The 25,403-nt window shown below is 38.1% G+C and overlaps 1 protein-coding gene and 1 long non-coding RNA gene across 4 annotated transcripts in view; both read right to left on the bottom strand.

Moving 5' to 3' along the window:
• Window positions 1-6,133: 6,133 nt before the first annotated feature.
• LOC148878786 (uncharacterized) lies at window positions 6,134-9,690 on the bottom strand. Its single transcript, XR_016104016.1, has 2 exons — window positions 9,536-9,690; window positions 6,134-6,880 (listed from the first exon to the last, which is right to left on the bottom strand). It is a non-coding gene; the product is annotated as an uncharacterized LOC148878786 (long non-coding RNA).
• A 4,021-nt stretch (window positions 9,691-13,711) lies between these two features.
• LOC148878785 (Serine/Threonine-kinase) overlaps window positions 13,712-25,403 on the bottom strand; it is an 84,171-nt gene continuing 72,479 nt past the window's right edge. For 2 of the 3 annotated variants that reach the window (XM_088960152.1, XM_088960153.1), the window contains one exon: window positions 13,712-14,203. In XM_088960152.1, coding sequence (XP_088816278.1) covers window positions 14,012-14,203 — 192 coding nt within the window. In that variant the 3' untranslated portion in view covers window positions 13,712-14,011. The remainder of the gene's footprint in view (window positions 14,204-25,403) is intronic. The other variant, XM_088960154.1, reaches the window with a different exon arrangement.

The following is a 25,403-nucleotide window of genomic DNA, read 5'->3' as shown; positions in this document are numbered from 1 at the left end:
AAAGTGGCGAAGATCGATGACGTTACCACCACCCGATCCAAAAGCTCTCTTAATTAATTAAATAAAATTAATTTTCATTTGTTCTGCCTTAGAGCCTCCGAGAAGGACCTCAGGGTCTTCGACTTTATCCACAATGCAGGGGAAGCAAGGTGGAATACGCTGACGGTTCCATTAATCATGGCCACAAGAGAATCCTAGTCGAGGAGATCGATCTAGAAGAGGCGGAGAGACGGGGACTCTTCTCCTTGTATAATCGATGTGCCATTATCTTCTGAACTCAATAGTGGTCAGCCAGGTAGAACTAAATTGGTCGAGCGGGACAGTGTTCGAGCAGCATCGTGAGGAAGAAGATGAACAGTATTCGGGTAGATAATGGAGTTGCTGAGACGGGGTTATTTTAATTCATAAAAGGGTAAAATAGGTATTTTAAAAAATATCATCTTTTTAACATTTTTTGTCTTAATTATTGATGGAAGGGGGGTATTTGTTGAAGTTTTTAAAATTAGAAGACAAGTTTTTACTAAAATGAAACTATAGGGGAGGTTTTTATGATTGTCAAAAATAGAAGGGAGGTTGTTGTATTTTACCCAATTTTAAATGATGATTTTTTTATTCGTCCTTGAGTCTCTGAAGTCGACACGTGGCAAAATGTTCTTGACAACTTGTCTTGTTATGTACTGTCAATATCATTTCAATGATGATTGTAACAAATTTCATTAACATTACAAAGTGGCAAGTAAGAAGTAACAGCGTTTCCGCTTGTTTTCTTCTTCAAATTTCATACGCAAGCTTCACCTTTTTTTATCGTTGTTTTTGGCCATCTCTCTTTATTACATAACCAACTTCTCAACTTTAGTCAACAAATGAAGTGCAATCTCTCTCTCTCTCTCTGCCATGTTGGCGCTTAGAACAAAATTCAAGTAAGTACAATGCCTGTAGGAAGGAGGTGGACGTATATGACATCAATCTTCAACTTTAATAAGGACATAATATCTTTATAATATGTCAGTAAACAGAATAGAAGGAATCATTTGGAGACGAGGTTTGGTGTACAATTCTTCAAGATCTGGATTTCCTGAAGTTGATGAAGTCTCAGACCATTAAAAATAGTACCATAGACCTTGGTATCTAAAACCTGATGCAATAATATTAACAGCAATTAATTAATATAGATATAGAAACCTTGCTTTAAAAAATAAACTTGAAGCCACCTTATCATTAAATGGGAATTGGGTTTGCTTGAGGACTGGTTCTAACTTTCACCCAGCCAAACCTTTGCATTAATCATTTTGTGGCCCAGGTGGAATTGAAGTGGATATAGAAACCTTGCTTTAAAAAATAAACTTGAAGCCACCTTATCATTAAATGGGAATTGGGTTTGCTTGAGGACTGGTTCTAACTTTCGCCCAGCCAAACCTTTGCATTAATCATTTTGTGGCCCAGGTGGAATTGAAGTGGATATATAGAAAGCTTGCTTAATATGTATTTATGATGATGCCCAAGTTTTGTGTAATCTAATTTGATTTGATCAATTGGTTGGACCACATTGGCTTCAATTGGTCCCCTTTTCCAGTGGAGCATTACTGGGCCGGTTCTGATAGCTATGGGTTCTATTCAGGGAATCCTTTTGAAGCCAAATCTAGATTTTGACATGACATATTAACTTGGTATTAAGAAACTACATAAATTAACATTCATGGATATTACAAAATTCGGTGGATATTGTGATAACATCTTTAATATAATTAATGGATTAACTTAGTAAATAAAGATGTTAGATAATGGGAAGAAACAAAAAGACGAGACATACGATTTATACATTACCATATTATACTACTTCTTATGATGTTTATTTGGGATAATTTTATATAGACACTTAGGCCCCATTCTCTTTTTAGTAAGTTATTTATCCAGATAAATGCAATTATCTAGGAAACACTTATCGTCATAAAACTCAATTATTAAAAGGGGCATTTTTGTCCCATTCAAGTGTTGGAAACTTTGTCCCTCCCTCCTTCCAGGTGGGAAAGTTATTTATTTACAACCCAAGAAAATAAATTTACCCGGATAAAAATATCCAAGAAAATAAACTTTCTTTATTTCCCACATTAATCTGAAAAAAGAACATAAGATTCTAGCTCAATGGGAACCAAAATCCCATTGACCAACTTCTCCCTCTCAAAATCCAAAAAAAGAATGTCCCTTAAATTAAAATAGTAATTGTTGGAGTAAGATTATAGATTTCTAGTGTCAAAAGAACTCATCATAGATACTGCAAAATTCGATAGATTTTGTGAAAACATCTTTAATATAATTAAAGCCACCAACTTGTCTTAGAAATGATAGACATGAGACAAAGAAAACACAAGTAAGATTTACATCTACAATATAATATTGATGGTACTACTTCTTATATATAGTGATGTTTATACAAAATTAAATTGGAGTTATTAACTCCCCGTGTCCATATATAGTAATACTTCTCATGGATACTAAGAATTTTCGTGGATATTGTGCTCACATCATTAAATAATTAAAGGACCCAAATCCCAACTTGTTTATTTTTACAAACTACAGACATCTACTTCTCTATGTTGTTTACTGGTAAAGAATTTTATTTTTATGCTAAAAGTAAAGTGGCAGTTCTTCTGTAAATTATGGTTAACTTAAGTGGAAAGACTGAAATAAGGGGGAAACTATATATTGGAACACAGAGAGTTAACTGAAGTTGGATAAGGTCAGGATAGAACTGAGCTAATTATTCTAGCTTGCCAGGCGTTGGGTCAATTTAATTAGTGAACTGTTGGCATATAGCTACCAAGATTACCATTTTGAAATAAGCTAACAAATTTTACCCCATGGCAAACGCCTGCAGCTGGGGAAGAAAGCAATAAGAAGGAAAGAAAACTGAAACTTAAAATGGTGTTCTGAGGAACATGTCTGGTGAAATCAATTCATTCTCAGCCTGTTTTCTTAGCATATTCATTGACTACCGTATAGGGCTGAAAATGGATCGGATTTACTCCAATTTGAATTTGAATCAGATTTGTTTATCCGTTTGGCCATAACTGGCAATGGAAATGGGCCATAACTTGTATTCATTGACGGTTTTGCATTTTCACAACCTGTACCCTCCTCAAATCCTATGGCAAGTTGGATTAATTTTCAGAATTCAAAGCCTCCTTACACATGAAAATGCAAAACCATCCCCGACCTTACCCTCCTCACATGCAGGGGCGAAGCCAGGGGGTGGCGGACCCATGGTTCCCCCAATGCCTTCAAAATTCTCTTTAAATTTATTTAAGTTTCACTTGTATTTTAGCCCCTTTACTCATGTTTTCTAACTTTTGGCCCCTCTATCCATGTTTTCTAGCTTTTGTCCCCCTCAATAAAAAATCTTATCTCCGCCCCTGCTCACATTTGAGGGTGGGGTGGGTCAGATTGGCAGGTTAGGTCTAGAACTCACAAGTAATTAATTTCCTATTATTTTTCATTATATATAAGCAATAAACAAATAAAATAACATGAATAAACATCAAAATTCCAATTATTTGATTAAAATTATTACGTTCAATACCCAAAAGAAGGTTGGGTTTGGCCAAATACCATGTCTGTATAGATTGTGTAAAATCACAAAACCCATCCCCATCGGGACAGGTACCTAATAGGTAGGGTAGAAATTGTCATCACTAACCATAACCAGATTAGATTTGGATCTTAGTTGATCTGATCTGCTAGGATCCAATCCAATAACATGTATAAATTTATTTTTTCTATTTATGTTATAGATTTTTTGTTCTAGATTTATTTTTTAAAAATTATGATAATATTATATTTATCAGAATGAAATGGTAAAACAGGATTCATATAGCCAACCCCCCAGAGTTTTCTTTGTTTTTTTGAGAAGGGATAACGAGGTGTTATATTATATTAAAAAAGGACTATACAAACAGAAGCATAAGACAAAAGGGCTCATTGAAAATACAGCTATACTGTAAACACCAGTTTTTGCCAAGTTGACTGCAATTCTGTTGTGCTCTCTCGGAATCCATATGAAGAATGGGCAAAGAGGAGAGAGAGAGAGAGGAGGCAGGTCCCCTCTACTAAATAATGATCCAATCTCCATTATGGAACCAACCCCCGATCTAGTTAGGACAAGGCTTAGATGATGATGATATTACTCAAATTTATTGATATTTTAATCAAATCATATATATAGATATATAAACAAATTAAATTTGAGTCTATGTTTTACATATTCATTCAGATGGATCCCTCCAATTTTTATTGGATTTGAATCCAGATTCGAATATACCCCTATCTCAATTTGATCTGATCTCTTTACATCCCTAATACAATAATATTAATAAAATAGAAATAAGTCATTTTCTTCAAATCTTAAGGGGACATTCACCAATGTGTATGATTTTGTTTTTTTTAAACAAAACAACTTCAAAGTTAAAAAAAAAAAAAAAGGAAAAAAAAAAACAATGGTTTTTAAGAAAATCTTGCCTATCGGCAAACACCCTCTAAATGAACTGTTTTCTTAATAAACGTTGCTTAAAGGGATCATTCTCTGAATTTATGCTTTAGAATCTTGAGTTTCAATTTGGAAAGAATACAAATACAGAGATGTAGAGTGCAAAGTCTTGTATTTTACATTACTTTCATATTTTGTATGTAATTACACTATACATATTTATATATTTGTGTAAATGGGAACTGTTTTCTTGGTAGAATTGGAAGAAACATAAATGGAAACAGTTTCCGTCCTTGTGATTTTAGCTTCTCATTAATTAATTAAATAAGGCAAAAACGATTTTTAACAAGAAAGAAAATACCAGGATGAATTATTACCCCAGAATGTCTCTCCATTAATTGTCGCAGTAAGATTGTGTCTTTGGTTGCATTATGTATATCCCCCCACCCACCCCACCCCCAAAAAAAAAAGCCATGTTAACCTTTGTTTCTCAACAATAAATATATACTCCAATGTTCCCCTTTTTTTCTAGTTTTATCTTATTTCCATTACTTTGAAGTTGTTTTTTTTTTCTTCTTTTAATGTCATAATTTAATAAACCTCATTAATTAATTAAGCAAGAAGTCGAAGTGACAAATGATGATTAGATATATATGTCAGGCTTGGTATTCTATATATTGACTATATATAAAGAAGAACCATCTTTGTATCCAGCATCTTCCTAACATGCCCATAAGTCAAGAAGGAAATTAACCATCCATAAAAAGAACAAATCAAAACTGACAGGAAACTTTTTAGAACACAGCATAAAATGTGTCTAATCAGATGACCTCAGCATCCATTAAATGCATACATAATAGGGGGGAGGGTTTCATTCATGGCTACAACCACAATTTGCAAAGATTCTTTAAAAGGGAATAATCTATATGGGAGCTACAAAGTGGTGACTTCATCACAGATTTTATAGTCCAGTGTACTTGCATGACAATATGACAATGTAGGATTGGACTACTGCTTTTCTCAACTAAAAAAATATATATATATCCTCATTAGAGGAATATCTCCCCCCATTCCTCCTCCAACAACAGTCTCCCCCCCTCCCCCCTTTATTTTCTCCTAACCACCACCCATTTAGCCCTTCATGAAGTTTCAGCTACTCCCAGCTAGAAGTGGAACCTTTAAAATGTGCCATTCAGCTTTTCAGCAACTCAAGACAGACTTAATTGCTAAATGATGAAGCATAGAAATTGAGAGAATTACTCTGTATATACCAACAGTAACCCTGGATTTAAACCATTTTTAAAGTTTTTATCTTTTCACTTCACTAGCAGCAAAAATAACCCTGTTTAATTACCTGTTGTCATTTTGTGATTAAAGGTTCTTAATTAGCTAGCTGTGTATGGAACATAATGCCAGCAAAACACAAAAATAAAATAAAATAAACCACTTATCTGTATATTCACCTGTCTACCAAACAATAAAATAAAATATTTGCTGTATTAACATCAAAAGGAAATTAAGATTGCTATCCATGTTAGAATATTATCAATTTCAAAGACAAATGACTGCTTTAGGGTGTACTAAAAATTTAAATGTTTAATTCGTCTGTTCTCATCATATTTTAAAATGGAGAACGTAATGTGTCATCAAAGATTTGAAGATATGGATGTTAGCTTGGAAAGGTGGGTAATCGTTCTCTACAAGCACTGTCCCACCAAGCATACTTTTCCTTGGTTAGGAAGTATAAATAAACAGCTACAGTAACGGCTTTAGAGCAAAGAAAATCCAAATGAGAAAGAGGAAATTAATTAATTAATTAATAAAACCTACCCACACATAGACATCGCCCATGACAGCCCCCAATCCACGACGTTTCCTAAGCTAGTGCTTCATCCAGCAGCTTGACTGTTACAGGAGATGCACAGAGAGAAGTAGCAATTAATTTATTGACGCCTGCATGCACTGGTCCTCACCTCACCGGAGGTGGCCGTCCGGCCGGCCAACGTGAAAATGCAACTGGCTCCACCTCCAATGGATGCTTATCAGATGAGATCAGGGGAAATGGGTGATAGAAGTACGTAGGACACCACATGCTGATGCTGTAGTGAAAGCGAGCAAACATTTGTAGCGTACGTGGATACGGTTGCTCCATTCCTTCTCTTGGCAATCCGGGTTTCAAGCTCATCGGCTTAATCTCTTAATCTCTGGAATTTGTGAAACCGTTTTCTTAAGGCTCTAACTCTTTGCATTGAAAAGCCCTTCCTCACCAAACTTCTTCAGTATGAACCTGTTGCTTTCATTCTTTTTGTTTGGCATCCCCCATCATGTTGGGATTTTGTCACTTCATGGGCCTATCACACTCATGGCTTACTTGTATTCAATAATAGAGAAAAGAAAGTCCTACATTGTAAACATTGTAAACTGTATACTGTTACTACTGTATACTGTATATGTAGAGAGAGATAGAGAGAGAGAGAGAGAGAGAGAAAGACCCAAAAGATCCGCTATCCCAGTAGAGGAAAATAAGAACAAAATGGAAGGTGAGCAAGTCACAGATTTAAAAAGAGACATGGGTCCTCCTTGATTTACGTAATAACAAGAAATGAATTTGAAGATCTCAAGATCTTGGAATGGATCCTGTCTTCACTAAGGTTGTAGCCCGTCGCCTGCAGAAAATTGTTAAATCAGCGTTGAAATATGCGGGTTGGAGCCATAATCCGATTTCACCCGACACTGTTGGTCGTATACCTACCTAGTAAGAAGTATATAAATGATTTGGTAGCTTAAGCAACTTTTCTTCTTTTTTTGCAACACCCCCTTCCCACTTTGTCCTTTTCACCCTTTCCTTGAAATCAACCTCAACCAATTAAAGCAGAGATGAAATGGATCATCTTAAACGTCCTGGAAGACCCAACCGAAACTCTATGAACTTTTGACTTTGAAATAACTTAAGACAGAAGTTTTACCATATATCTCTGATTAGGCCTTAACAGCACGCGAAAGGGATGGGGGATGTGGTGGGTGATCATTCAGAGTAGCAGGCCCTCTAGAGCAGTTAACAGTTAAATATCTGAATCAAAGGAATATTTTGAAGTAACTTTTTCTATATCAAATTTGGATCAATTATTGAATCTGAGGTCTCGAAGATCAGTAACCGATTTGCAGTAAATTAAGCCTGGTTTAATATCTCTATCTTCTCTAATCTAGTGGCCAGCACTATCACGAATGGTTTATATACAGGCCCAGTGTCGGTGACATATTTTTATCTTGGAACAGACAACACATGATGGGCCAGAGGGGAGTATGAAGCAATAAAACTTGAGGCTAATGACCCCTGAAACGTCTGTGACATGAGCTTTGTGTATGCTTGTCTCTCTCTTATCTCCTTACAAAAAAAATGTCTCTCTCTCTTATCTCTTTCTCTTTGTAGCCCCCGTGAAGGTGTAAAGACTAAAGACCGGAACTAAGGTGGTCTCTTAGTACCATCACGTGTTCTGTTTAGGGGAGAGAAAGGACCCGTGACACCTAGTCTCTGGCCTGTCAACTTCATATTAATTTGAGAGTGAGAGGAGCTTCTTTCTTTCCTTTTCTTTTCTTAATGCAATTTCAGTGCTGGGTTGAGATTTTACTTCGTTGGGTTTTCAACAGAAGGCTAACCTGACTGAAACACATGGACTAGAACGGATAAGAAAATATCATTAACTACTACTTTTGGAAATATATATATATCTGCAGTTTTATACACAAAACAAATGGCTATATATAAACTATCTAGTGTCCTATGTTTCCAAATGTCTATGACTAGAAAGTAGAAATGGTTAAGATATCTATTTGTATGGCAAGTTCATTCAATTCAACTGGTCATGATTCTTGGTTGGTTACTGTAGTAATTTTATTTACATGCATGCAAAGAAGACAATTTCAACTTGCTTCAACATCTTATTCGAGACGGAAACTATGCTTTGAAAGAGATCCACGGTGACCCTTCAAACTGATGGCAATGTGTGGATGACAGTACTAAGAAGCTAATTAGAATTACCTTGTTTGGAAGAATTACTTATATAACAAACAAGGACCAGAAACCATACACAAACACCCCATTTACAACGCCATCTATAGGTGGCAGAAAAGAACAAGAAGAATTTGATTCCATTCTGACTTTCTTGTCCTTTTAGTCGTTGGCAGACTGATTAGAAGTTTATGAAAGGATTTAGCATTACTCTCAAGTTGTAGAAAACTGATCGCTGAAATGTTTCAAACAGGAGATAGATGGAAATGGGTGTTCATAAAATGTATGAATTGGGTTGGCTGTCAATAATGAAAAAATAAATAAATAAAAAGAGAATGTGAACTGGGTCAATGCTATTATGCTACATACAACAAGGATTCAAGAACCCAAGAAAACACTGCTGAACTACAAAACAACTTCGTTTGACCACCATGTCTCTCAGGGGGGGAATCTTCCCAAGGTGCAAAGTTTTCAAGGGTAGAATTAACCAATTGATGGTGGTTCAGTTGGTAAGTTCTCTAGCTGGTTGCAGCAGAGACTTGGATCAAATCCCGCTGTCACCAGGGTTGGAGGGGGACCATGAAGCCAAAGAAAAAAGAAAAAAAAAAAGTTTTCAAGGGTAGACAAATAGAATAGACACTTGAAATTAAAGGAATACATTATCTAAAAAATTACCACTAAAAGTACCATAAAACAGCGTATTCTTCTGTTATTTTCTCTTGTCCTTGTAATGTGTGATAGGAAATTAATTAATAAAGATAAAACCCGCCCCAATTACTCAGTTTGACAAGTTACATATGAATCTGGAAGCAGAATTCAGACCTCCCTTCCCCAGTTTTCATCAACCACCGGAATTCCATCTTTAGCAGAATTACAACAATTACTATAAAGATTGTTGAGGGCGCTTGAATGCAACACCAAGGCAGATTCTGTTGTTTGGATAGTTGTAAAGTTTTTATTGAAGCTCAATCTAATGAAAATGAATACTAACTGCTATAGAAATTGACATGAGAAATAAACCTAAGTTATGCAAAAAGAATACTAACCCCAAAAATGTACTCTAGCTTTGCATTTGATAGAACACTAATCTTTGCCTGCAAAAATCCTTGTCGAGCTGAAAACATGTTTGATCCTCTACGACGTATAACTCCAACTACCATTCATTGATATTGATTGACCCATTACTAAGATTCTGGGTTTCGGGCAAGAATAATCAATCCACACAACCTTCTTATACGTTCACATTCTTGGGAGATGAAATTTCAAGATGTTGTTTATCATTTAGTGTTCAACTTCTAAAGTATTCAGGTGGAAGCCTGAGAATAATGACCTAATGATTTTTGTAGCTTCGTTCCAATCCAATTTCCATGATTCCATCGAATCAACGTTTTACTGTGCGCCAACACAACAAATTAAACTTAGATCACAACCCGTACACATTTAACCACTCAAAATGGAATGAAAGACAAACAAAGACTAAAGATTCAGACCCAACCCCGTATACATTGATCCACTTACGGAAGTTGAGATGGAGTTATCGCAACTGTGTTTCAGACAAGTTGGGTGGCCACATATAACAGTGTAAGCGTTTAAAAACTCCAATCCAAACCACTTCATTTGGTATTATCACATATCACAGCTGTTAGTGGGTCCAGTCAGGCCGTGTCTGGCCCTTCAACAGAAGAAGCCCAAACCGAGTAAAGGCCAGCCTCTGCCCATCACTGGCCAGACATAAGAGGGCCCAATCCAATCTTCCATTTCTTCACTGGTGATTTTCATGTGGGAAAGTCAGAATATGCCCCCTCCCCCGGCTATTCTACGAAAAGACATTAACACGTAAACATTGACCCCAGATTCCCTGACATTTTACTGTTTGATGCGTAAAGACGAAAGGCCTCTTATGAACCCCCCAGTCATTCCAGATTATAGGTTTCGGTGAAAAGAGGACGTTTTAAGACCCATTGTCGTCAAGTGAGATTCAGTGCTTGACACATTCACCAGTTATGTTCAAGAGAAGCTCCCAATTCCCACATTGACAAATAATAATTTAATGCATCCAACCCACGTACCCAGAATTCCAGACTGTCATTTCTTGCCTATTGGTCATGTTTGGCACTGGTCGGATCAACCTGCACATAAATGAACTAGCTAAGCCTAATTTTTTTTTCTATTTTCTTTTTTTATTATGAAGTTAAACTAGGCTATAGAGTTCTCTAAAATTAATTGTTTAGCATCCCAAATCAAGCTTAGTAACACAATTGAAAATTTAACTCCAAAATGCCCATGCTGGCACACAGTAAAAGCCCTAGAAGCTGATAGAGAAAAAAAACCAGATTCTCACCAAGCGCAACCCAACTTTTCATTCAATAGTTCTAGTTTTTACAAACCAACAACAATAATAATAACAATAGTTTTTACTTTATAAATATCTACATATTTATACATTATACATGTAGCAGGGATTCAGCGCTTCAGTCCATATCACCTCATCCAGTCAAATTCAGTATTTTTCAGTCTAATCATCCCACTTGTTTACAATTTTTGGATGTTTACATTAAAAGATTGAGAGAGAGAGAGAGAAATTTGGTGGTGAAATGAAGAAATTCAATTAGCCATTGAAAAGAAGATGTCTTGTTATAATCCCAAAAAAAAAGGTATTGTTATATGGAAATGGAGAAAAAAAAAAGATATACAGATACTAAAAATCAGTGAAATAAACAAGTATATCATGAATTCTACAAGAAGTTGGATATAAAACTAGATAAGAAAGACACAAACAAAATTTAGAGAGAGAGGGAGAGAGAGAGTTAGAATGTAGACCATGTCAGTGCATAACATGTGAAGATCGAAGTTCTAATAAAGAATAAGATGATTAAAGAGAAAAGAGAGGTAAGAAATTATAGTATTGATATGTGTGAATCACAATTTTTGCCTTGGATTTTCAGGGTTAGGTAAGATGAGACAGATACTAACCATTAAGCACTGATTGCAGCAAAAAAGAAACGGAGAAGTACGGATTTGTTCAATGCAGATTTTTTATTTACACTGCAAGGTATAAACATTCAAAAGGAGCACAACCCACACACTATGCATCAATGCCCGCGTGAATCGGCATCAATTCCGAGTTAGCACCTATTCCAACAGTACTTTGAGCCTACAAATTCTGACCCTATCGGTCATTCTCCCCAAAAAAAAACATTAAACACTGACAATCAAGGTTTAGAAATCGATATGTATTATGTATCATATGATATGCACCGATACATTCCAATATTTTGAACCTTCAGTTATATGGATTTATTATGGTTGATTATTTGGGGTGTCTACGGTTCGGTTAACCGAACTATAGACAATTTTTTCAAACCGAACCAAACTTATTGGTTTTTTGACTTCTCCAAACCAAAACCGAACAGGTACCATCAATTGATCGGTTTCAGTTTTTGACCGGTTCGGTTCTTCGATTTTTTTATTTTTTATATTTATAACATATATTGTATAAATATATGTATAATATTATATTATAAAAAATAAATGATATATAATATACATGATATATTTATAAATAGATTATTATAAATATAATATATGTATAATGCATATATATTTAATATATAATATATCAAAAATATGTGACATATTAAAAATATATATAAAATATACATATAAATATATATACTAATTGGTTCGATTGACTGCCGGTTTTTTTCTGGGTTAACCACAAACCGAACAGGTCCTTCAGTTTTTCAAAAATACCAAACCGATCGGTTCAATTAATCGCATTTTCTGGTTCTGTTTTCTCAATTCGATTTGGTTATTCAGTTTTTCGCTTTTTTATGGACACCCCTATTGACTGTAGGGGTGCAAGCTGAACACCCGATTTGAAGATTTTACACTGCATTGGGCTTGGGTTGATGGGTTGGGGCAATTCAAATTTTAACAAAATCCCAACCCTACCCAAGTTACACCCCCTAGTTGATTAAGTTGTTAAACAATGTCAAAATACATAGGAAAAATGAAAACCAATGCAGAAGAAACATAGGCAATGAAAGCACATTTAATGGCAAAAGAAAGAAGATTACAGAAAAAAAAAATTAAATTAAAAAAAGGATGAAGGTGACTCCAAACTAGCAATTGAAAGCCGAAGGATTCAGTCTTATTCAAGATAGCCATTATATCAGAAAAGATCATCTGCTAACATGAATACAGATAGTAAACCAAGCAATGGATTGGCTACCCAATAGAAGAAATATTGTTTTAGTCAGTTTAAACCAACTTCTAGCTTAATGATGATTCAATTATATCACTATAGCGAATTAATGCAAATATGTTATCCCCCCATCTTCTGTAAGCCTTTTTACTGTTCTTTACAAGAAAAAAGTATATGAAAGATATCTCGTTGATATTCATCGACAAAAACAGAAAAGCGTATGATATTGGTTGGTTTTGAAAAGAAAGAGCTTCAAATAGTTAAATTGATATCATTATGATATATTTATGACCAGTGTGAGAACCCAGAAAGGGGAGACGAGAAAACTACCAATCATAGTTGAATTACATTAAGAGTCAACACTTCGCATCTTTTCGTATGGAGGAACTAACTAGACAATACAAGAGATTTCATGGTGTATGTTAGTTAACTGATAAGACAGGATCTGCTGAATGCAAAATTAGAACGATGAAATGATGCTTTAGAATAAAAAAACCTTCAAGATAAATTGAACTAAGACAGAATACATGCATTGCAATTTAAGAAAAATATTAGTAACAAAGGCGATATACAAGATTCGTGATCAGAAGAAATGCGAACCAACTTCTGGTACCTTGAATTGATAACGACGAAGAAATTAGAGATGATGTTGTCTATAAAATTAGATAAGGGTGGTTTTAGTGAAAAAGTGCATCAAGTGTACTGTGCGACTGGCAACAAGATTTTAAAGAAGAATTCTACAAGATAGTTACAAACTAAACATCATTATATGAGACAATGCTGGACAATCAAGAAATATATTAAAAAACGAGTATAGTATAGATGAACGAGTAACAAAACTAAAGAGAATAGAAATCATAGAATTGGAAATAAGTGCATTGTCCATGTGCCTAGATGATCACTAATAAGTGAATTGGTGCATGTACATGGCTCTAAAAGAGAAAGGAAAAGACCAAAGAAAATTGTGATTAGATGTGATAAAAAAAAAATTGATTTGAGGTAATGTAACAGAACATTTAAAAAATGCCTTTTTTTTATTTTATAATGTAGCTTTTGAGGAAGTTTCCTTGCATCTAATTCATCATATAACGTTTAACAAATAAAGAAATGAATAACAAAGTGTCTATTACAATAGACCACTGTTACATAGAATGATTCTTTTATCCAGCACCCATTGAAGTTATTGGTTCTGATTTCACCAAATCCAGATCTCTGGTAGCTTCAAATATATTAAACTGGAAAAACTTAACCCTGCATTAGAACTGATCGCTTGCAAGCATAAATGGGTCCACATGGAGTTGGCACAGTTGGACATCTAATCTTTAGAGACCCGAACAACCAAGCCAGTTGGGGTATGGAGTGTTTTCAACTGGCCAGAGCCAATAAGATCCCGTAGATGAAACCGCATATCAAGAGGAGACATGCGGAGGCGCCTTTTCTCCAAAGTGGCTAGCAGCATCTCTTTATATTTCTTGCGATTTAGGAAAGACATGAGCTCCTTTCTGCCCTGAAAAAATACTCGAGTAAATAGAGTTTCATTATTTAAGTTTAGAAAATGAAACTAATATGAAGTTTGCAGTAGGCCCTTTCCGTTTTCATTAAAGACAATTCATTAGAAGTAATATAGACAACACAACTACTTGATAATTGGAAAAGAAACATAATAGATACATGAAGGTTAGGAGATCGAAAAGTATTGGCTGGTAGTGCCCCTTTTATTTTTTAAAATAGGGTGACATCATCAAGACATAAAATAAAGTAAAAAAATCCTTCTACCCCTGTGGCACTATAAGTCTATTAACACAGTCCCTCAAGTTGCGTTATAGATGTCAATCATGTCCAACTTGTTACATATTTCACTGTGCCTTGGGAGTATTCAACCCTTTTGTGAAAACATCAGTCAGCTGTTCTTCGGAATTAACATATGGTGTGCATGCCTCTCCCTTCTCAAGTTTTTCTCAGATAAAATGCTTATCAACTTCTATATGTTTAGTCTGGTCATAGAGAACAGGATTAGTTTCTATGTTGATAACTGCTTTGTTCTCACAATACAAAGACATAGGGTTGTTTACTGCAAACCCAAGTTCTCCTAAGAGATTCTTCATCACTAGAAAATGAGAAATTATGGGCTAAATAGTGGCAAGCAGACATTGATTGGAGCTAAATGGATGGGATGCTGCACTCTGGACTAGGACCACAAGCGCTTTGCCTTGGAAAGCCATTCATGATCTATTACCAGTTTTTTCCTCTCTTATCAGATATGATTTGAACTCAGGTAACTCCATAAAATTATGGGAACAAACTTGGGTGGGGGATGGCCCTTTAAAGAAACAGTTTCCTTCTTTGTATGCCATATCTGTTTTCAAGAATGAGACAGTTTCCTCTTTCATTACCCCTTCCTCTTCCATTCCCCCCCGTCCTTCCCTGTTAATGAGGTATGGTGCAGACCAATTCCTACTAGGATTGTAGTTTTTGTTGGGAAACATTTCTAGAAAGAATCAACACCGGTGATCTGCTCCAAAAGAAGAGACCCAATTCTTGTTTGTCCCCTCATTGGTGTGTTCTTTGTAAGGTTGATGGGGAGACTGGTTTCCACCTACTGGTGTCCTACCAATTTGCAAAGTCTATTTGGGAGTGGGCTTTATCTCTGTTTGGGTGTACTTGGAGTCCTCCATCAAATCTGCAAAGTCTGGTTGCTCCTTTTTTCAAGTGGCGTATGAAAAGGGGAAGGACTATGTGGAGATGACTGAGGGCAGCAGTTTGCTGATCTTTATGGGAAGAGAGAAACTCCAAAATCTTCTCTGAGGAAGAAAGAAGTGCTGAAGATCTGAAGGCCCTGATCCATATAAGGGCTGTACAGTGGATGAAATCCTTAGAGCTATTCACAGACTATACAGTGGATAACATGCTAAGGAAGTGGGGTGAGATTTCTAGCTGTACCCAGATTAAAGCAGTTATGAATGTGTCTTGGACTCCCCCACCTGCGGGCTTCAAAAAACTAAACTTTGATGGAAGTAGCAAAGGGAACCCTGGACAATCAGGGATTGGGGGTGTCTTTAGGGATGAGAATGGGGCTGTTTCTGCCATGTTTTCAGGCCCCATTGGAGTAAGAGACTCACTTAGAGCTGAGATCCATGCAATCTTGGAAGGAGTCCAGAAAGCTAGGTAGATGAATCTCAGAAAGCACATAATTGAAGGGAACTCGGAGGTGGCGGTAGGGTGGCTGAAGAAAGACGATAGTGGTTTATGGAGATATAGCAATATGAGAAGGAAATTCATATGGCTGGTTCAAGAAATGAAAGTTAAAATCGGTTGGGTAAAAAGATCAGCTAATTCTTTTGCTGATGGGTTAGCAAAACAAGGGGTGGACAGGGAGTCAATGTTCTAGGCACAGTTGTAATTTAAATTTGATCTCTCCTTTTTCCTTTTTTCCTATTTTCCTTCCTCTCCTGTTCAGTTCTTGGGGATTAAGCTGAAGTTGGAAGATAAGAAAGTTTGCCTTCCTCTTATGTAATTCTAATTGTTGATAATTAAGTTGAAATGTGTTATTGATCAAAAAAAAAAATCCACATCACTTCAGCTAGTCCATGATCCATGGCCCTACACTCTGCTTCAGCACTTGATCTAGCTACAACCCTCAAATGGTCTATTAGACAGTGCATGCCCTTAGTTCCAATCAGAATGATTTACCTTATGACATTTATTGTAAATGAATAAAATACATATTTGATTCATGTTATTGTGGTGTGTTTCTGTGTAATACCCTTAAACTGAACACATATGAGACTCTGTGTAATACACACTGAGAGGTTAAGTGTAAGACCATTGAGGGTAATACCTAATGGGCTAATCTTGCATCTACCCACAATCCTTGGGTTTTTATAAGGTGGCTTGACTCAGGGACCACTTAGTGTAAGTGTTGGGCCCATTAAGAGCCCATGGTGATGGGCTCAGGGGTTCACTATGTCCTGTAGTGAATTTGGCCAGGCCTTGTAACAGAGGCTGGGCTGAACCCATGTGGCTGATGTGTAAATCAATGTTTAGGTCCCACGCCATACAAGGAAATCCAACTGGCCAGCAGTTTGAAAGGTTAGTGAGCACATGGACTTAATGGGCCTAAAGCCCAATTCGAACTGGTTTATTTGTTTAATTAAAGAGGGGCGGTTCTGGGATTTGGATCAGCAGAGAGGATAGGGAGTTATCCCTATCCACTCAGAGAGTCCAGATCCAAATAATGATTTGGATTAGGAAACTCCTAATTAGATTAGGAAGGTTGATCTTAATCTGCAGATAAGATAAGGGTTTATCCTTATCTCTTAAAGGGAGTCCAGATTCAAATAAGGATTTGAATTAGGAAACTCCTAATGAGATTAGGAGCTGCTCCCTTTAAGGCTATAAAAGGAGGAGGGCGAACCTCCATTCACTCAATCTGATCTCAGATACAAGAGAGAAAGAAAGCAACAGTAAGACTACGCCATCTTCTGCTCTTGTCTTCTCCTCCTGCTACCGCCATTGCCAGTTCATTCTCCACCTGTAGGAGCGATCAAGAAAGGTTCTTGATATTAGTTTTTGGTGAAAAACTGATTTGAAGTCGTGCTCACATACACTCCATCGAATTCTTGTTGATTCTGCTCCACCCTGAGCTATGTCATCTTCAGTGGGAGCAGTCTTTGGAGATCTCCTTGGGCGTGAACACCTTCATTGGGAGTTATTATTTCTCCGTATCAGGTATCTCCCTCTCCTATCTTTTGGTTTCAGATCTAGTTCGGTTCTTGGTTCAAGATTGATCCTTGAAAAATAGTTTTTCTAAAACAAGGAATATGATTCCCACATGGGAGAGAGAGAAATTTTTGAAATTCCGCCCTACCTTCCTACAGGGTTCGGCCATCTGTATGATGGATCTCTCATCCCTTCATGGTCATGCTTGGAAAATGGAAGACCTCTTCTAGGATGCTTTCTCAAGTATCTAAGAAACTCTTTCTGCTGTTGCAAAATGTGATGTGTTGAGGGCATGCATATACTGGCTTGGAATTCCAATAGCATAGGCAATATCCGAATGGGTCATGTATAAATATAATAATCTTCCAATCAACCTCTGAAATTGTTTCACATCTGCAAATGTCTCTCCCTCATCACTCCCAAGCATGTGGTTTTTCTCTATTGGAGTATCAGTCAATTTGTCCCCCTCCAGTATCATGTAGAAGGTCAAGAACATACTATTAAAAGGTTGTCATCAGTTCACCTTTAGCGCCACAGGGGCACTTCTGTATTTTTACTTTATTTTTGAACACCCTAATATAAATACTAATGCTGGCACCACCAACACTACTTTTTGGCTCTCAATCTTCTCTCCTCTCCACCCTTCTCTTCTCTTGCTGCTTTCTACTTATTGTTTTTTGTCTAATATGGCACCAGAGCAGGTACATTAGGCCCAAAAGCAAGATCGATCAAAGTTTTCTTCTTTTTGCTGGGTTCTATTTGGATAAGTCAGAGAATACCATCAGACTGCTCTGAAGGGGGGGTTCAGACCTGTTTTTTCCTTCTCTCTTGGTTGTGTACCAAGGAAAAAATAAAAATAAAAAAACTATAACAGGTTCTTGTGATTGATGTGAAGTTTCTAGAACCTGTTTCAACTTTTTTTTTGTGGATTGTGTGATCCTTATGGTGTGTTTATAGGTCAGGGATGACCTGTATTTTGCTATATCAGCAGTAAAGTAAATTTTTGGTGATTGTAGTTTGTCGGGCCTTATTTGGCATGGGTGGTGATTGTTCCACAATTCCTTGATGTTGTATATAGTTGAAAAACAACCCTAGAAGTATGGGACTGTGCAAGAAAACCAGAAAAACAAACAAGAGAAGATTAGAGAATGAGAGAGAGACAAACCGGGTGTTTGAGTTTCTGGCGGGCCTAAATTCAGAGTATGATATTGTGCGACAACAGATTTTGACAAGAGACAGTGTGACTCTCTCTTAGGCATACTCATTCGTACACAGTGAAGAGACCAGAAGGAAAGTTATGATGCAACCTCAGCCCCTCACACCAGCCTTTGTAGTGGTCACACCCAAATCAGGGGGTGATTCAGAGAAGGACAGGAGGAAGAAAGACAAGAAGGATGTGGTATGTGAACATTGTAAGAAACCCAAACATACAAAAGAAACATGTTGGAAACTGCATCCTCACTTGGTTCCTACGAAGTTGAGAAGCAAGAACGGCATTGCTCATATGGCCGTGAACACTGATTCAGCATCCTCATCTGGCACAAGAGAAACACCTTTAGAGACCTTAGCTGCAGTTCGGGCTGCCCTAATACAGTTAGAAAAGGAAGTTCGAAATTCAGCTCAGCCACCGCAGTCACCATCAGCTCCTGCCACATCTGCCTTCGCACATTCAGGTACTTGAGCTTCAGCCTACCATGCCTCAGCTCGAGGTACTACTGAACCTTGTTGGGTAATAGATTCAGGTGCATCCGACCACATGACTAGCTTGCCTTCACTGTTTACCACTTACCATTTGTCTTCTGGTAGGGATAAAGTATCTATTGCTAATGGCTCCCGGGTTCCTATTCCTGGGAAGGGTGACATCAAGTTATCAGATACTATCTCCCTGTCATCTGTTTTGCATGTTCCTAAGCTTGATACTAACCTTCTTTCAGTCAGTAGTATTACCAAGCATATGAACTGCTCAGCGACCTTCTTCCCTGACCGATGTGTTTTTCAGGACTTGGAGACGAAGAAGGTGATTGGGACTGGCCGTGAGACGAATGGGATCTATCTGCTCGGGGAGAGGTTCCGTTAGGAAGAGTCAATAGAGAAGATGTCTTTTGTTTCTCAGAGTGTGAGTCCGGTTATGCTTTGGCATAACCGATTAGGTCATTTGTCCTTCCAGTCTCTAAAGAGTCTGTTTCCAACTTTATTTGAGTCTATTGAGTTGTCTCAGTTGCAGTGTGAAAGTTGTGAGTTTGCTAAGCATTGTAAAAAGCCTTATTTATTGAGCAATAAAAGGAGTAATAATTTTTTTGATATTGTGCATACTGATGTTTGGGGGCCTTATCACATCCCTTCCATGGGTGGGTACAGATATTTCTTGTTATTTGTTGATGACCATACCCGGTTTTCTTGGGTTTATCTCATGCGTTCATGAGATGAGGTACCTGCCCTGACCCAAAACTTTCACCAAATGATCCTAACCCAATTTGATGCCAAGATCAAAGTTCTCAGATTTGATAACGCAAAGGAATACTTTGCTAAACCATTGACATCTTACCTTCTTAATCATGGGGTTATCCACCAGAGCTCTTGCCCTCATACACCTCAGCAGAATGGAGTTGCAGAAAGGAAGAATAGGCACATCTTGGAAGTGACTAGAAGTCTCATGTTTACTTCCAATGTTCCTATTCGCTTCTGGGGTGATGCTATCCTCACGGCGGTATATCTTATTAATCGGGTTCCTTCACGGGTCCTTGATATGAGATCTCCTTTTTCCCTTCTATACCCAAGTGAGGAGTTGTTCTCTATTCCCCTTAAAACATTCGGTTGTACCTACTTTGTTCAGCTTCTCAGACCCCATCACTCCAAGTTCAAACCCAAGGCCTCCAAATGCATCTTCCTTGGTTATGCACAAACTCAAAAGGGTTATTGCTGCTATGATCCAGTCTCGGGGAGGAAGTTTGTCTCCATGGATGTCACTTTCTTTGAGGAAACACCCTATTAACCTCGGGTTTCTCCTCAGGGGGAGAGCAGTGAGAGTGGGGCAGTTCCTTTACCTATTCCATTGGGTGATGAAAGCTGCAATGGTGAGGGCAGTCAGAGGGATCAGGAGTTGAGGGAGAGTTGCAATGGTGAGGGTGGTCAGAGGGATCAGGAATTGAGGGTCTATCACAGGCGGTGCAGGCAGGTTGATCCCGATCATCAGCAGTCCAGGCCAGCTCCAATCTCATCTGCAGCTCCAAGTCCAAGTATTACAGTCCCAGGGCCCACAGAGACTTCCTCTATTGTTGCCATTTCACCTCCTACAAATGACCTTGACCTTCCGATTGTCGTCCGTAAAGGGAAACGACATTGTACCACATCTACAGCCCACTGTATTTCCCAGTTTTTATCCTATGATCGCCTATCTCCTACCTACAGGTCCTACCTACAGGTCCATTTCCAATGTCCCTATTCCAAGAACAGTGCAAGAAGCCCTATCCGTCCCGGAATGGAAAGATGCAATGCAGGTTGAGATGGATGCCCTGTTGAAAAATAACACCTGGGAGGTAGTTGATCTACCCAAAGGAAAGAAACCAATTGGATGCAGATGGGTATTTACTATGAAGCATAATGCAAACGGATCCATTGAGAGGTATAAAGCTCGGTTAGTTGCAAAAGGGTTCACACAGACTTATGGCATAGATTACTTGGAGACCTTTGCCCCGGTAGCCAAGATGACCACCATTCGAATCCTATTATCCCTTGCAGCAAGTTACACTTGGCCTTTATACCAAATGGACGTGAAAAATGCTTTTCTGAATGGAGACCTACAGGAAGAGGTTTACATGCGTTTGCCTCCTGGATTCTATGATGCAGAAACAGGTAAGAAGGTCCATCGGCTCAACAAGGCTTTGTATGGTTTGAAGCAATCACCTAGGGCTTGGTTCGATAGATTCAGACTAGCCCTTGTGAAGTTTGGTTACGTACAGGCCCAATCAGATCATACTCTATTCATCAAGAGGGTAGAGTCCTCCTTGACACTGCTGGCAGTATATGTTGATGATATTGTGGTGACAGGGAATGATAGCCAGGAGATTGAGTCCCTTAAACAGCTCCTTCATCAAGAATTTGAGGTGAAAGACCTTGGTGTACTCCGGTATTTTTTGGGTATTGAGGTTGCTAGATCCAACCAGGGGATCTTTATCTCTCAGAGGAAATATGTCCTAGACCTGTTGACAGAAACTGGAAGTTAGGTGTCAAGCCTGCGGATACACCCATTGAACAGAACCACAGGATTAGTGCAGAGAGTGGGGAGCCTCTTGAAGACAAGGTTATGTTCCAGCGATTGGTAGGAAAACACCTATATCTCTGCCTCACTCGGCCAGATATTACTTATGTTGTTAGTATTGTCAGCCAGTACATGCATTCTCCTAGAACCACACATCTTCTTGCGGCAAAAAGAATTTTAGCCTACTTGAAGAGATGCCCGGGTAGGGGTATACTATTCAAGAACAATAACCACATGAAGGTGGAGGTCAATACAGATGCCGATTGGGCTGGGAGTGCTGATGACAGAAAGTCTACCTCAGGATATTGTGCCCTTGTGGGAGGTAACCTTGTCTCCTGGAGAAGTAAGAAACAAAGTGTTGTCTCCCGGTCTAGTGCTGAAGCAGAATACAGGTCCATGGCTAATGAAGTGGCTGAAATCCTATGGCTAAAATCTCTACTTGAGGAGTTGGGTATTGAGTATGAGAAGCCCCTGATGTTGTATTGTGATAATCAAGCAGCTATTAATATAGCACATAATCCAGTGCAGCATGACAGAACCAAACACATTGAACTTGACCGACATTTTGTACGAGAGAGGGTCTCATCTCAAGAAGTATGCCTCCTTTACATCACATCCAGTATGCAACTAGTAGATATCCTCACTAAAGCCAATATCAAGAAAGAAGCTGGAGGTGGATATATCCAAGTTGGGAATGATAAACATTTACTCCCAACTTGAGGGGGAGTGTAGAGAACACTGATGTGGGCCCCACGGCTGTGGTCTCACTCTGTCTGTAGGGTAGAATGTACCTAGTCTGATGGTCAATCTGTTATTCTAGTTGTTATTTATTTTTCAGTTTTATATTGTTATGTGTTATGTAAATACCAAGGGCAGATGTGTCCTTTCATGTAAGGAGCATAACCTATAAATATTAAATAGAAGTGGTGGCGGCAAAATATTGTGATTTTGTCCTTCCTTTCAAAGTTTGTGTTCTATTGCTCTCTCACTACTCTTTCTCCTCTTTCCTCTATACTTTCTCTCCTTTTCGAATCTGAAATTTATTAGAGCTCAAGACTGATAGCAGTCTTGAACATCTACATATGGATATGAACCAAACTAGACGATCCAAACCGGGTAAAGCAAGCAGGGTGTGAACCCCACCCGGTCCGACCCGTTCGGATTCGGGTCGGCTTGGATCATCTTGTATCGGGTTGAGTCGGGCTATGTGAATAATGGTTCGACCGAACGACCTAAATCAGGCAAAGCAAGCGGTACCGATCCATCTCGTCCGAGGTCTATTTCGGATTTGGATCGACCCAGATCGATATATGTTGGATTGGGTCAATCCGCGTTGAACTGGTCCGGACTTGGGTCAAATTGATTTGGATTTATGTTGGGTGAAGTGTGTTGATTCAAGACAAAACTAAATCTAGTCAATAGTTAATAGAAAATTAATGCATTAATTATAAATTGTTTAATTCAAATGAAGAAAATTAAAAAAAGGCTAAGGAATTAACACTAATGTTTGTAATGGTTAACCCAACAGTTATCCACAACCCAACCCAACCCATTTAAATGGGTGGGTTAGGTGATGGGTTGATCACATAACCCGCCAAGTAAATGGGCGGGTTGGGCGAGTTATATACTGGGTGGGTTGGGTGGGTTCAGTGGGTTGGGTGAAAAATTGCCACCCCTAGACTTAGCAAGTGCTTTTGGTTGGATACATTTTGGCTGAGTCACATGGGAATAACCTGGGCCAGGAGTCTTAACCTTTCTTGGCGACGTGTTTATCTCCTGGGTCAACCCTCTCACCATCTTCGAGTTCCCCTGATCCTGCCACTAGCACTAGTCCGACTCCTTCCTCCCCGCAATGTAATCGTCTCCGTTACCTGAAACACCCTTATATATAACAGGCTGTGGACTCGACTGAACTTGACAAACGTGGGCATCTAGGTGTAGATTAAAGAATGCTTTCAAATTCAAATCTTCAATAACCTGGGCAAAGGACTTCCCCTGGTCTTGATCTCTTACACCGGTGGAGTTCTCATATGAGCTAGAACAATCTAACTCCTCTTCTGAGATTACCTAAAGTGCTCGAGGATATTTTGTTAATCAGCACAAGTATGTTAGTGACTTAATTAAGATGGTCAATCTCTTTGACTTGAAGCAAGTTGATACCCCATTGGAACTCAACCTAAAGCTTAGTAAGGATGATCGACAATTCCTTCTTGATGCTATGGTATATTGTCAACTTGTTGGAAGTCTTATTTACCTCACCATGACTTGGCTAGACATATCCTATGTTGTGTAAATAGTTAGCCAGTTTGTATCAGCTCCTCAACAACCTCATTTCCCTGTTGTCCTTCGGATTATCAAATATGATGGAGGAACCTTGCCTCATGGACTTTTCTTCTCATCTTCCTCATCTCCTCAACTGACTACTTATGCTGACACTGATTGGACCGGTAACCCTGACACCAGACGATCAACCACTGGATGGTGTGTTTTCTAAGGTGATTCTCTCATCTCTTGGAAATGCAAGAAGCAATAGACAGTCTCCAAATCATCTATTGAAGCCAAATAAAGTGCCAAGTCCTCTGTTTGCTGCGAGCTTATATGGGTTAAAGCCTTTCTTCATGATTTGGCCATTGATCACGCAACTCCCACTCCTTTATTTGCAAACAACATGAGTACAATCAAGATCACCTCGAATCAAGTCTTTCATGAACAAACTAAGCATATAGAGGTGGATTATCATTTCATTCGCGATCTTCTCACTACTGGCCACATCACACTTCCTCGTGTCCTCCAATCTTCAGTTGGTTAATCTCTTCGCCAAGGCTATGACTCGCACTAGACACAATTTCCTTGTGACAAACGGATGCTCTTGCCTAAACATCAGTTTGAGGGGGAGTGTAGAGAGGATGAGGGCTAATATTGTAATTTTACCTTTATTTGACTCTTTTGTATACTTCTTTGTACATTGTTGTACTTATCTATTCTTGATAGGATAGAACTATTCATCCACTTTTTTTATCAATAACAGTGAATTTTACTAAAGGATGAGGAAATTACAAAGCAAGGGAGCTAAACACTCTTAACTCCCAAATACAGCAAAGGTACACCCAAAATATAAAGCAATTACAACAAAACCCAAAAAAATAGAGTTTCTAGTCACCCCTTTCCCTGCTAGACCGTCTGCTAATGAATTTGCGCTTCTCTTTACCCATGTACATTAAATTTCAAGGTCCTTAGTCAGCCACTTAAATTTCCCCTTTTCATTGTTGTAATTCTAAAGCCTAGAGGTGTCCCCTTTTAGCCAATTCACCACAATTTCAGATCCTCCTTCTATAATCAATTTATTAATAATATTCATGTCTTTAGCCCTTTGTACCCCTTCAAGAGTTGCTAGTATCACAGCCCTCAAGGAATCTCCCACTCCAATTGGACCAGAATACATGGCTAACACATTCCCTTTTTCATCTCTAATAACTCCCCCTATTCTGGAGGGCCCTGGATTGCCCATACTGCTGCCATCGAAATTCAGTTTAGTAAAACCTTAAGGTGGAAGAGTCCAACAAGAACTTGAGACCTTCTTAGCTTAAGCTGATTTTGCAATTTCCTTCCACTTTCTTAGTAACTCATCTACTGAGAATTCTGCAAACATGTCCAAAGTTTTCAACCAATGTATCACCCTAATATGAGTTACCTCCAATATTACTTCCAAACTTTCTCTTTTTCAGAAAAA

Source organism: Nelumbo lutea, chromosome 1 (assembly GCF_056320005.1).
Source record: "Nelumbo lutea isolate HS-2025 chromosome 1, American lotus-T2T, whole genome shotgun sequence".
In the NCBI taxonomy this organism is placed as follows: Eukaryota; Viridiplantae; Streptophyta; class Magnoliopsida; order Proteales; family Nelumbonaceae; genus Nelumbo; species Nelumbo lutea.
Note: the sequence above shows the minus strand (reverse complement) of the source record. Positions and strands in the feature narration are given on the sequence as shown.